At 39.7% G+C, this 13,524-nt stretch overlaps 2 protein-coding genes and 2 long non-coding RNA genes across 7 annotated transcripts; 2 read left to right on the top strand and 2 right to left on the bottom strand.

The window, feature by feature from the left end:
• Positions 1-89: 89 nt before the first annotated feature.
• LOC143352973 (odorant receptor 82a-like) lies at positions 90-3,453 on the bottom strand. Of its 2 annotated transcripts, none has more exons than XM_076786051.1 (5): positions 2,554-3,453; positions 1,859-1,958; positions 802-912; positions 474-629; positions 90-405 (listed from the first exon to the last, which is right to left on the bottom strand). In XM_076786051.1, the coding sequence occupies exons 1-5, from the start codon at positions 3,399-3,401 to the stop codon at positions 343-345; spliced, it is 1,278 nt and encodes a 425-aa protein (XP_076642166.1). In that variant the 5' UTR covers positions 3,402-3,453; the 3' UTR covers positions 90-342. The 2 variants fall into 2 exon arrangements, with proteins under 2 accessions (XP_076642166.1, XP_076642167.1); XM_076786052.1 differs by having other exon boundaries at positions 92-405; positions 2,584-3,452.
• Positions 3,454-3,718: 265 nt separating this feature from the next.
• On the top strand, positions 3,719-6,614 carry LOC143352984 (uncharacterized). The gene is made up of 3 exons (XR_013082034.1): positions 3,719-3,826; positions 4,540-4,612; positions 6,564-6,614. It is a non-coding gene; the product is annotated as an uncharacterized LOC143352984 (long non-coding RNA).
• Positions 4,373-13,013, bottom strand: LOC143352974 (odorant receptor 4-like). Of its 3 annotated transcripts, none has more exons than XM_076786055.1 (5): positions 12,091-13,011; positions 5,583-5,682; positions 4,880-4,990; positions 4,570-4,725; positions 4,373-4,501 (listed from the first exon to the last, which is right to left on the bottom strand). In XM_076786055.1, the coding sequence occupies exons 1-5, from the start codon at positions 12,906-12,908 to the stop codon at positions 4,439-4,441; spliced, it is 1,248 nt and encodes a 415-aa protein (XP_076642170.1). In that variant the 5' UTR covers positions 12,909-13,011; the 3' UTR covers positions 4,373-4,438. The 3 variants fall into 3 exon arrangements, with proteins under 3 accessions (XP_076642170.1, XP_076642169.1, XP_076642171.1); XM_076786054.1 differs by lacking the exon at positions 12,091-13,011 and adding an exon at positions 6,472-7,464; XM_076786056.1 differs by lacking the exons at positions 4,373-4,501; positions 4,570-4,725; positions 4,880-4,990; positions 5,583-5,682 and adding exons at positions 8,886-9,197; positions 9,266-9,421; positions 9,595-9,705; positions 10,724-10,823 and having other exon boundaries at positions 12,091-13,013.
• LOC143352982 (uncharacterized) lies at positions 7,397-10,767 on the top strand. Its single transcript, XR_013082032.1, has 5 exons — positions 7,397-7,519; positions 9,236-9,394; positions 9,521-9,580; positions 10,376-10,506; positions 10,639-10,767. It is a non-coding gene; the product is annotated as an uncharacterized LOC143352982 (long non-coding RNA).
• Positions 13,014-13,524: the final 511 nt, after the last annotated feature.

A 13,524-nucleotide genomic window follows, 5' to 3' on the forward strand; every position in this document is an offset into this window, starting at 1 on the left:
ATCAAAATTAGCACAAGACTAATGTGTTTAAGACAAAAAGTTTTGTTTCTGAGTGTTAAAATGGTAGTAATAATAATAATAGTTACTCAGTATCAACATAATAAGATGTAATTCAATATTTATGCATTACTTAAATTATTCTAAGATTTGTCTAAGATTGATACCCAATACTAAAGATTTAATTTTCTACTCACTGAGTCGCTTACACAATACTAAGGTATAAAATGATCTATATGGGCATTCAAAATATCGTTCTCGTAGAATCGCCAGAAAAATGGTACCGGCATACACCAGCACAAATGACTTCGTAGACCAATATGGCGCAGATGGTGCTCTACTGAATTAATCATGCATGTCAGTCAACGTTCGCAACATATTCAAGAAGGCTACTGATGTTTTCATAATCTGTTGACCCAACGAATTTATTTTAATTACTGTTATAGATTCTCGAAGAGGGGAATCACTATACTCACGTCGCTGAAGGTGTCCAACGATAATTTAACGAGACTTCCGGCAGTAAGTTTTGTGGGCGAGCTGGACATCGCCATTATCAGGACCACACTGAGCCTCGTGTTCTCTGGCAATCGATACCAATCAATCATGTAAGACATCTGGCCAACTTTTCTGCACTGGCGTAACGTGTTTATTGAGCATAATTATGTCCGTTTTCTATCATACTATTCTACATAATGTTACATCGAAGAACGTGTGGATGACTTTTTTTCAGATGGTCAGTGACAAGCATTCGCTTCAACGGAGAAAGGTGAACATACAAGTAGAAAGACAGGTGTGAAATCTTACGTGTTCTTCGACCATCTCGCCTATGTAACAAAATATGAAAACATTGAAGACCATAGATAAAAGTAGTGTTGCATATGTTAGGACTGCGGTCATATCCTTCGCCCTGGTTTCCTATAAAATCGAAAGATTAAATGCCTACTTTACGACAAAATAATAAGGTACATTTAGATTGTTTGAGTCTCCCAAAACCGATTATTTACAATGATTTTGTGTATAGATATGGTAAAGCATGTATTGCCTAATTTACCTCTTAACTTAACAATTATTTTGTAACAGTGTGTATTATCAGAGAGGAAATGCTCGTGCTCGGGGTTTTAGTGTTCGCACTTTTCCTGTATCATCTTTTTAGCCTGGAACAGAACCTGCATCAACTTTTTAGCCTGGACCTGAACCTGCATCATCTTCTTAGCCTGTATTAGAACCTTCATCATCTTTTAGGCTGTATCAGAGCCTACATAGTAGAGCATCTTTTAACATAGAAGTAGCATCCACTCTGGTATTATTTGGAATCCGCTGCTAATGATGCAGGTAAGATGATGCAGGTTCTGGCCCAGGCTAAAAAATAGACTAGGGGACAGCACTATACCGGGGACACGAAAATCCCGGGCATGAGCACCCGCATTTCCTCTCTGGTATTATATTATATTATAATACCCGAGAATTCTCGGTCTTTTAAGTTAAGAAGTTAATAATATGTTAAGGAATGATCACAGTTTATTTTTCAGGAATTATAAACATTTAAAGAAATACTCAACATAGAATTATACAAATACAAAATCTTTATAGTTGATTTTGAGAAACTCGGAAAAACCAGAGGTGTCCTATAATTTTGTTTCATCCGAAAGTAAGTAAAAAATATACAACAATTAGGAGTTTTTGTATGTTATATGTAACAACAGTTATTATTAAATATCTGTATTTTTAAGTCGGTCAAACTTAAAAATATTACTTCTTTTTCATGTCTACAATCAATGAGAGGAGTAATATATTTTACAGGGTAATTTTCTTTTCTACACCCCTAATTTATGTTCATTATGCTTGGCATTCATATCCATACCATAATAACGAAGTATCCTAGAACACATATCTGCAACGTACATCCTAAGAATTCCACAAGAGATATCTGAGTTAGTGCTTTCTCCACCACAGTCAAGAATCTGTAAAGGTGAACATGGAAAGTAAAATACAGGAATAAATATTCGTTACACAGTAACTCGTGTTTGATTTTCAATAGTTAATTTACTTCTTATAACATCCATTATAGTTCGGCCTATTGTTTCGTCTTGAATTTCAAGTTTAAAAAAGAATATTCTAAAACGAAAGAATTCTCGAGGCATTCATGACTTTTCGTGAAAAAATTTCGATGAAATTTCGAAAAACATTCAATTCCATTAATACAAAAATCCTGAAGGTATACAGTGAATTCTCGTTACGAGTCAGTGCCAACCTTACGATTTGGAGATTTTCTCAGTCTTCTTGTCACTATCGGTTAGTAGTCACAGGCTTATGACTTATAAACGGATGTGACTCTTAGGTTTCCAGCGAGCCCTGTGTATATCAAATGCGACGCTCGGCGAGAACCTCAGATTTCGTCTAAGAGTCGATCACCAGAACCGCTCAACAGACTCGTAACAAGAATTCACTGTACAGCCTTCCATAATGGGGATAACTATCTCACAGCTGTCGTGCATTGTCAACAACAACAGCACCATACGCTATTCCTCTACACTCGAACAAAATTGATTACTATACAGAGCAGCGGCGCGAAATCCATTTACATACTTCTGTATCCTCACATGTTGCCTCACGATCTTCGCGATCCTCCCATTCGTATTATTGCTCATGTCACCACGGCCGTCTACCAAATGTTTCAGCCAGCACATGAGGACCTGCATTTGTCCGCAAGCATGCACTGCGAAAGCAGCTATCAGACAGCACGCCCCAGCCGCAATTGCATGGATTAGGAACGCTGCGAGTAATTGGATCGAGAAGAAGATCTGATTGGTAGGATTAAGCTGAGTATCAACAATCAGCTTTGAAACGGGAAACCTCAGAGGAATGAAGGTACCGTTTCCCCCGTCGATCGGCACTTTACCGACGTTTATGGGTACCGCGATATAATAGAACACGACTCCGCTGAACATGAAGAACGAGCAGATTTTCATTAATCGTCTGCCGAAATTCGCATTCGCTACCATGATCCCCCTGTCCTCCAAGTGTCTCACGTTCCTCCAGTCCCATTCGATGCATTTGATGCACTCGCGGATGTCATTCGCGTGGACCATCAGCGAGTAGTACTTGGCGTAGGACATCACGCAGAAAGACAAAGGGCCATAGAGCACCAACTTGTCGTAGAATTCTTCTAGTTCGAGCAACATGTACAAGTATGTGGGTGCAAACAGGAAGCTTATTAGAGAGTAGCAAACGGCGTTCATCAGCCGTTTAAAACACACTTCGAGCGGCGAAACATGGCGCAAACCAGGCCAGAGACCCATCGGCTTCAGGAGCCAACGGTTCAACTCGATGCTGAGGTTCACGTCCTTCCTGTAGTCGTTGTCTTTGGACAATGAATTCGGGCCGATAATCTCCCGCTTCGCCATTGTCTTAGCTCGAAAGCCTGCTTCATACTAAAAGCTTGCGGTCATTACTGTTCTCCCGAACACAATGTTGCGCCTGCGCTTACGGGGATCACGCAATCTGGTGACGATAGAATTGTAGTTCTCGTCAGGAACGGTCGATCTTCTTTTTACGTTTCCCCGTTTCCAGTGAATACAAGAGCACGTTCCTTTATTAATTATGCGTGGGGGCAAGCGGATGGTGCGTATCGATACATTGATTACCAATACCAAACACACAAGGTAGTGGGAATTGGCACGTGATGCACGCACAGATTTTTTTCCGACTCACCTCCCCAGACTCTAGCTACCCCTAACCTTGACAATAACCCATACTAGCAAAGGATCTCGCATTATCTCGTTCACCGCAGCGTGGTCAATGTGTCTCGGAGATAGTAATTCGAAATTTTGTAAGTTCGTCAAGTATCATTAACACGAGTCTCTGCAACTAATTTTTTCGTTTGCTTTCCTTGAGAATCTAATTTGATCAACTTGTCTGGACTCTATTTCGAAACTGGCGGATCGAGTTCCCGTAGTCTTTCAAGGGTAACTGTCATTTGTTGCATGTGAGAAATTTATTGTACATTAAATGAAAACCTTTCACTGAAAACTTTCGTGAATCGAACTGAATTAATGTGTGTTTGCTGGAGAATCTAATCAAAATTATTACAAGACTGCGAATTTTATGTGTATAAGAGGAAAATTGTTGTCAGTGGGTGTAAGGGGTTAGAATGGTAGTAGCATTATTAGGTAGACGATAGGATGTAATAATAATAGAAGTTATTCCGTATCAATATAATAACATGTAATTCAATATTTATGCTTTACTTATATTATTCCAAGATTCTTCTAAGATTGATAGCTAATACTAAAAAATATTTAATTTTCTACTCGCTGAGACGCTTTCACAGTACTAAGGTATAGAATGATCTATATAAGCATTCAAAATATCATTCAGTACCGGCATACACCAGCACAAATGATTTCGTAGACCAATACGGCGCAGGAGATGATCCACTGAATCATTCACGCAAATCAGTCAATGTTCGCAACATATTCAAGAAGGCTACGGATGTTTTCATTGCCTGTTGACCCAACGAATTTTTGTTAATTTCGGTTATAGATTCACGAAGAGGAGAATCACTATACTCACGTCGCTGAAGCTAGCCAACGACAATTTAACGAGATATCCGGCAGTAAGTTTCGTGGGCGAGCTGGACACCGCCATTATCAGGACCAAACTGAGTTTCGTGTTCTCTGGCAATCGATACCAATCAATCATGTAAGACATCTGACCAACTTTTCTGCACTGGCGTAACGTGTTTGATAAACATAATTGTGTATGTTTTGTATCATATATTATTCTACATAATGTTACATCGACGAACGTGTGGATGACTATTTTTTCCGTTGATCAGTGGCAAGCATATCGTTTCAATGGAGAAAGGTTAGTGAAATCTTACTTGTTCAGCGACCAGCTCGCCTATATAACAAAATATGAAGATATTGAAGACGAGAGATACAAGTATTATTGAGTATGTTACGACTGCAGTCATATTCTTCGCCCTGCTTTCCTGTAACATCAAAAGAATAAATACATACTTTACAACAAAATCGTAAATTCCATTTAGATTTCTCGTGTTTCCCAAAAAAAATCGGGTACAAAGATATTGTGCACAGATCTATATAGAGTATTTATTCGATCCTCAATAAAAGAGCAACGGAATAATCACTGTTCATCTTTCAAGCATTGTAAGCACTCAAAGAGATACTCAAGACAGAATTGTACGTGCACAAAATCTTGATACATATCATCGAGTAATTATAATGACTTGATTGATTACAATTGATTTTGAGAAACGCGAGAAAATCAGAGGTGACGTATAATTTTGTTTCATCCGCATTATTAATCCGAAAGTAAGTCAAGAATCAACCGTAAAGCTGTTATATCTTGATCATGATTACAATCAGTAAGGAGAGTGGGTAATATGCAGACTTGTTTGATGAGTTCTACTCAATGAAATGATTAAATTGCAGATTGAATCGGTTTGATTCTTTATTTGCAGATTGAATCTTATACAAACAAATTTTGTCCTATAGTTTAGGAAGAATTATCATCTTATAAAACATAATTATGTTCAATATCTTTAAATATCACATCCATACCATAATAATACAATACCCTAGGAGACACATAGCCAGCGTACATCCGAAAAATTCCATAAGTGACACCTGTGTCAGTGCTTTTTCCATCACAGCCAAGAATCTGTAACGGTGTACATACAAAGTAAAATTGTTTCACAAAAAGTATTGTTTCGCTAATAAATATAAAACGTCCATACGCTTCTCAGCAATGAGATTCAGGGTGACTGAAGGGATTCAGCCATCGATAATGGGGACAAATCTTTCACAGATGTCGTGCCCATCTCTTTCAGTTAGGGTGACTGTACCAGTAAGTGACTGAGCACCAGCGAGTGACTGTTTTAAAATACGTTGTAACAGAAGGAGACTGTGATTAATAATTTTTAACAACTCTCGGTATATATAACTCGTATATGTATATATAATTGTCCCCGGTTAAGAATGATGAGATTGTAATTCCTACAGAATATGTCATGTTACACGTGTTTCGAGAGCAGAGTGATTTCTCACTTTTGTACTAAGGTGCTGTGTGTGTGTGTGTATTGAATATTGTTCTTCACTGTAAAATTGATGTTGTACTGAATATTATGAATACAGGCATTAGTTTGACATTTTATTCACTTACTAGCTACCCGGTGGTCACTCAATGGTGAAACTACATTCTCTAAAATTTCAGTATTTTATTAATTTCTAATCGACAGTAAAAGTAAAATTATAACTGTATAAAAGCAAAGATTAACTCTTCACATACCGGTACATTCACCCTACTTCGAAACAGTGATGTAGTCGTGTATGGTTAAAATTCTCAGACATACTACTCATTTTCTACAACCATGGTACCACACGCTATTCCTCGACACTCGAACAAAGTTGATTACTATACAGAGCAGCGTCGCGAGATCCATTTACATACTTCTGTATCCTCACATGTTGCCTCACGATCTTCGCGATCCGCCCGTTCGTATTATTGCTCATGTCACCACGGCCGTCTACCAAATGATTCAGCCAGCACATGAGGACCTGCATTTGCCCGCAAGCATGCACAGCGAAAGCAGCTATCAGACAGCACGCCCCTGCCGCAATCCCATGGATCAGCAATCCCCCAAAGAATTGGATCGATAAGAAGATCTGATTCGTAGGCTTATGATGAGTATCGACGATCAGCTTGGAAACAGGAAACGCAAGAGGAATGAAAGTTCGGTTCCCCCCCTCTTCCGCGATATTCCCGGCGTTTATGGGTACCGCGACGTAATAGAACAGGAATCCGCTGAACATGAAGAACGAGCAGATTTTCACTAATCGTCTGCCGAAATTCGCGTTCGCTACCATGATCTCCCTGTCCTCCGCGTGGCTGATGTTCCTCCAGTCCCGTTCGATGCAATTGATGCACTCGCGGATGTCATTCGCGTGCACTATCAGCGAGCAGTACTTGACGTAGGCCATCACGCAGAATATCAACGGTCCATAGTTCTTCACCTTCCCGTAGGCTTCTTCTACTTCGAGCGACACGTACAGGTAACAGGGCGCGAATAGAAAGCTCATTAGGGAGTAGCAAACGACGTTCATCAGCCGTTTAAAACACACTTCGAGCAGCGAAACATGGCGCGAACTAGGCCAGACACCCATCGGCTTCAGGATCCAACGGTTCCACTGGATGCTCAGGTCCACGTCCTTCTTGTAGTTGTTATCTTTAGTCACCGAATTCGGGCCGGTAATCTCCCGCTTCGCCATTGTTCCAGCCCGAAAGCTTGTTTCATACTAAAAGCTTGCTGTCCTGACTGCTCATTCAAACGCAATGTTGCGCCTGCGCTTATCATACCTGGTGGAAGGGATCACGCAATCTCGCGAAGATAGAATTGTAGTTCCCTTCAGGAACGGTCGATCCTCTTTTTACGTTTGCCCATTACCAGTGAAGACTGGAGCAAGTTCCTTCATGAATTATGCGCGGGAGCAAGGGGATGGTGCGTATCGATAAATTGATTACCAATACCAAACACACAGGGTAGTGGGAATTTGCACGCGATGCACGCACATACTCTTTTCCGACTACCCCTAACTTCGACAGCAAGTAATGGTAGCATTATCTCATTCAGCATTTCGTGGTCAACTTGTCTCGCAGTTTGTAATTCAACATTTGGTTCGTTTGAAATGAAAATCTCGAATGCACCCCTTGTAAAACTGTGTGTCGCAGTATTAACACCGCTACAGAGTTTTATCTGGACGCTTTTTTCTGTCTGAAAAGTTTGCGCGAGTTGGGAACGAGTTGCGTGGAGAACGGTTTGAGCATAGTCCGGATCAATTATAGTCGCCGACGGGACAAGTTTCAGTCGGGATAATCCGTGATAGCGCAAACAAATAGAAAGGGTACTAAAGTAGGTAAAGTATTTCGTTTCGACTAACATTAGTAGTCTCAAGTAAAAATTTAACTGTTTGCGTTCACAGGAACGATAAACTCACATGTACAAGTTAGCACTTCTCCAATCGCAACTTCGTCGTACGGAGTCTCTTCATCTTGTCATTGTACGAAGGAATTTTGGCCTACTTCTAACGCTTATGCTACCAAATATCTGCATAATCTCGTCAGCTGATGACCAGCGCGCGCTAGATCGAACCTTCCTCTTTCGAACGAGCCTTTTCCCAGCGAAAAATATTCTCATGTAAGGACGAAAAGTTGAGGCACGTGAAACCATTTTTCGCCCAATTTTGTCGGTAACGTGGTCACTCTACCTTATCACGAATCTACCTTATACAGAGAGAGAGAGAGAGAGAGAGAGAGAGCAGTGCCCCCCCCCCCTTTCAGATCGTTTCTTTGGCTGATAGTTCAACTCTGACGAACAATTAAATCCCGGATCTTAACTTGTCTTTGAAGATTAATATTTGGACTAACAAAACAATTTTTTCTAATTGTTTCGCGTGCGAGTTGCTCAACTATCCTGTAGATACTGTAGGGCCAGTCGAAAAAATTCATTGGCGTATATTTGTTAGTGATTTTCAAATGTTAAAAGGGTAGTCACATTATTCGGTAGACGATAAGATATAATTGTAATAGTAGTTATTCGGTATCAATGTAATAAGATGCAATTCTATATTTTTGCATTACTTAAATTATTAGCTTATTAAAAAATAGTTCAAGCCTCGATATACGTTTCGTCGTTGCATTCAACATATTAAAGATCCTTTAAGATTTAGATTGGTATTATTGGATTATGAAGCATAAAATTAGAAAAACATTCTTTTCGGGATAACAAGCAACTTAAATGGGATAAATGTTGAACGGAAATTCTCTTCCAAATGATTTAGAAAAATACACGTACTGATATAAAGCTAATTTACTTGTGAAAGTATGTATTATTACTATTAATATTACGAGCAGATGATGTTCCTAAGTTTGATACCTAACATTAAATATTATTTAATTATCTACTCACTGAGACGCTTACACAATACTAGGGTAAAGAATAATCTATATTAGCATTCAAAATATCATTCTCGTAGAATTGTTAGCAGAATAGTACCGGCATACAGTAGCACAAATGATTTTGTAGACCAATATGGCGCAGGTGGTGCTCTACTGGATTAATCATGCATGTCTGTCAACGTTCTCAACATATTCAAGAAAGCTACAGATGTTTTCATAATCTGTTGACCCAACGAATTTATGTTAATTTCTGTTACAGATCCTCGAAGAGGGGAATCACTATACTCACGTCGCTGAAGGTGTCCAACGATAATTTAACGAGACTTCCGGCAGTAAGTTTTGTGGGCGAGCTGGACATCGCCATAATCAGGACCACACTGAGCTTCGTGTTCTCTGGCAATCGATACCAATCAATCATGTAAGACATCTGGCCAACTTTTCTGCACTGGCGTAACGTGTTTATTGAACATAATTGTGTCCGTTTTCTATCATACTATTCTACATAATGTTACATCGAAGAACGTGTGGATGACATTTTTTTCAGATGGTCAGTGGCAAGCATTCGTTTCAACGGAGAAAGGTGAAAATAGAAGTAGAAAGACAGGTGTGAAATCTTACGTGTTCTGCGACCATCTCGCCTATGTAACAAAATATGAAAATATTGAAGACGAGAGATACAAGTATTGTTCCGTATGTTACGACTGCGGTCATATCCTTCGCTCTGGTTTCCTATAACATCAAATGATTAAATAACAGAATTACGACGACAAAATAATAAGGTACATTTAGATTGTTCGAGTTTCCCAAAACCAATTATTTACAAAGATTTTGTGTATAGGTATGGTAAAGCATGTATTGCCTACTTAACCTATTAAATTAACAATTATTTTGTAAAAGTGTGTATTATCAGAGAGGAAATGTGAGTGCTCACGCTCAGGGTTTTAGTGTCCCCACTTTTCCTGCATCATATTTTAGCCTGGAACAGAACCTGCATCATCTTTATAGCCTGGAACAGAACCTGCATCAACTTTTTAGCCTGGACCAGAACCTGCATCATCTTTTTAGCCTGTATTAGAACCTGCATCATCTTTTTAGCCTGTATTAGAACCTGCATCATCTTTTAGGCTGTATCAGAGCCTACATAGTAGAGCCTCTTTTAACATAGAAGTAGCATCCACTCTGGCATTATTTGGAATCCGCTGCTAATGATGCAGGTAAGATGATGCAGGTTCTGGCCCAGGCTAAAAAATAGACTAGGGGACAGCACTATACCGGGGACACGAATATCCCGGGCGTGAGCACCCGCATTTCCTCTCTGGTATTATATTATATTATAATACCCGGGTATTCTCGGGCTTTTAAGTTAAGAAGTTAATAATATGTTAAGGAATGATCACAGTTTATTTTTCAGGAATTATAAACATTTAAAGAAATACTCAACATAGAATTATACAAATACAAAATCTTTATAGTTGATTTTGAGAAACTCGGAAAAACCAGAGGTGTCCTATAATTTTGTTTCATCCGAAAGTAAGTAAAAAATATACAACAATTAGGAGTTTTTGTATGTTATATGTAACTACAGTTATTATTAAATATCTGTATTTTTAAGTAGGTCAAACATGAAAATATTACTTCTTTTTCATGTCGACAATCAGTGAGAGGAGTGAGTAATACATTTTAGAAGGTAATTTTATTTTCTACACCCCTAATTTATGTTCATTATGCTTGGCATTCATATCCATACCACAATAATATAATACCCCAGGAGACATATATCCACCGTACATCCGAAAAACTCCGCAAGAGATACTTTATTCAGTGCTTTCTCCATCATGGACAAGTATCTGTAATGATGAGCATAGAAATTAAAATTAAGTAATAAACTTCCGTTCCAATGGTGCTCGTGTCTGATTTTTAATAGTTAATTTATGTCCTTTAACAACAATTGTAGTTCGGCCTATGGTTTCGTCTTGAATTTTAAGTTTAAATAAGAAAATGCTAAATCGAAAGAATTCTCAAAGCATTTACAATTTTTATATCATAAATTTTTTATCATAAAACATTCAATTCCATTAATACAAAAATCCTGAAGGTATACAGTGAATTCTCGTTACTAGTCAGTGCCAACCTCGCGATTTGGAGTCAGTGGAACTACGCACACCACCGCGGTGAGGGGCCGTCTCTCGAGCTACGTGCAACATTGTATTGGAGAAGGCCATTTTCTCAGTCTTCTTGTCACTATCGGTTAGTAGTCATAGGCTAATAACTTATAGACGGATGTGACTCCTAGGTTTCCAGCGTGCCCTGTGTATTTCAAATGCGACGCTCGGCGAGAACCTCAGATTTCGCCTAAGTGTCAGTCGCCAGAACCGCGCAACTGACTCGTAACGAGAATTCACTGTACAGCCTTCTATAATGGGGATAACTATTTCACAGATGTCGTGTCCAACTCTTTCAAAAACGGTGACTGTACCAGTAAGTGACTGAGCACCAGTGAGTGACCGTTTCAAAATAAGTTGTAACAGAATGAAACTTTAAATAATAATTTTTAACAACTGTCGGTGCAGATATCTAGCCGGATAATTCTTTCAATCATATAATTATCTTTGGTTAAGAATGGTGAGGTTTGTAAATCACACAAAATATGTCTTGCTACACTTGTTTCTAGAGCGCACTTGTGTGTGTACTGCAAATTTTTGTTCACTGACACATTTGCGGAATATTCTGAATACAAGCACTGTTTCATTATTTTTTGTTAGTTTGTTATTTCATTCACTTACTAGCTACCCCGTGGTCACTTAATGGTACATCTGATTGAAATTTCAGCGTTTCATTAATTTCTAATCGACAGTAAAAGTAAAATGGTCACTGTATAAGAGAAAAAGACGTGCAATGTTATTTATACAATTGTACCGAAAGGTAACAAGTTAAAAATAATTGTAGCATGAGCTTACTCTTAACTGGTCACTGACTGGTACATTCACCCTGCATCGAAACAGTGACGTAATCTTCAACAGGTAAAATGTTCCTATAACCACAGCAACACGCGCTAATCCTCTATACTCGAATAAAATTGATTACTATACAATGGCGCGAGATCCATTTACATACTTCTGTATCCTCACATGTTGCCCCACGATCTTCGCGATCCTCCCATTCGTATTATTGCTCATGTCAACGCGGCCGTCTACCAGATGCGTCATCCAGCACATGAGGACCTGCATTTGTCCGCAAGCATGCACCGCTAATGCAGCCGCCAGACAGCACGCCCCTGCCATAATTGAATGGAGCAGCATATCCCCAAAGAATTGGATCGAGAAGAAGATCTCGTTCGTAGGATTAAGTTGAGTATCGACAATCAGCTTGGAAACAGGATAATTCAGAGGAATGAAGGATCGGTTCCCCCCCTCGATCGTGATTTTCCCGATGTGTATGGGTACCGCGACGTTGTAGAACATGAATCCGCAGAACATGAAGAACGAGCAGATTTTCACTAATCGTCTGCCGAAATTCGCGTTCGCTACCATGATCTCCCTGTCCTCCTCGTGGCTGACGTTCCTCCAGTCCCGTTCGATACAGTTGATGCACTCGCGGATGTCATTCGCGTGAACTATCAGCGAGCAGTACTTAAAGTAGGCCATCACGCAGAATATCAACGGTCCATAGGTCTTCAGCTTCTCGTAGACCTCGTCTACTTCGAGCGACACGTACAGGTAACAGGGCGCGAATATAAAGCTCATCAGGGAGTAGCAAACGACGTTTTTCAGCCGTTTAAAACACACCTCGACTGGCGAAACATGGCGCGAATAAGGCCAGATACCCATCGGCTTCAGGATCCAACGGTTCCACTCGATGCTCAGGTCCACGTCCTTCTTGTAGTCGTTATCTTTCGTCATCGAATTCGGGCCGATGATCTCCCGCTTCGCCATTGTTTTAGCCCGAAAGCTTATTTCATACTAAAAGCTCACTGTCCTGACTGCTCATTCAAACGCAATGGCGCGCCTGCGCTTGCGGTACCTGCTGGAAGGGATCACGCAATCTCGCGACGGTAGAATTGTGTTTCCCCTCAGAAACGGTCGATCCTCTTTTTACGTTTCCCAGTTGCCAGCGAAGACAGGAGCAAGTTCCTTTATGAATTATGCGCGTGGGCAAGAGGATGGTGCGTATCGATAAATTGATTACCAATACCAAACACACAATGTACTGGGCATTCGCACGCGACGCACGCATATATTGTTTTCCGACTCACCCCCCTGCATTCTAGCTACCCCTAACTTCGACAATAACTAATGCTTGCAAAGGATCACGCGTTATCTCGTTCACCACTTCGTGTCATTCAGATCGTGATTTTGTAAGTCCTTCAAGTATCATTAACAATATGCACTTATGACGAAAAAGATTGCACGCAATACAAAACTATAAACACATTACCAGAATTTTTTCAACGCTGTTATATTATTTTTGATTTATTCGAATACTTAAGAGAAGAAGTGCATTGTCCTTTAGATTCTGTTTTTGCATAATGATCCGCAACGTAATTATTAC

Source organism: Halictus rubicundus, chromosome 3 (assembly GCF_050948215.1).
Source record: "Halictus rubicundus isolate RS-2024b chromosome 3, iyHalRubi1_principal, whole genome shotgun sequence".
Taxonomy (NCBI): domain Eukaryota; kingdom Metazoa; phylum Arthropoda; class Insecta; order Hymenoptera; family Halictidae; genus Halictus; species Halictus rubicundus.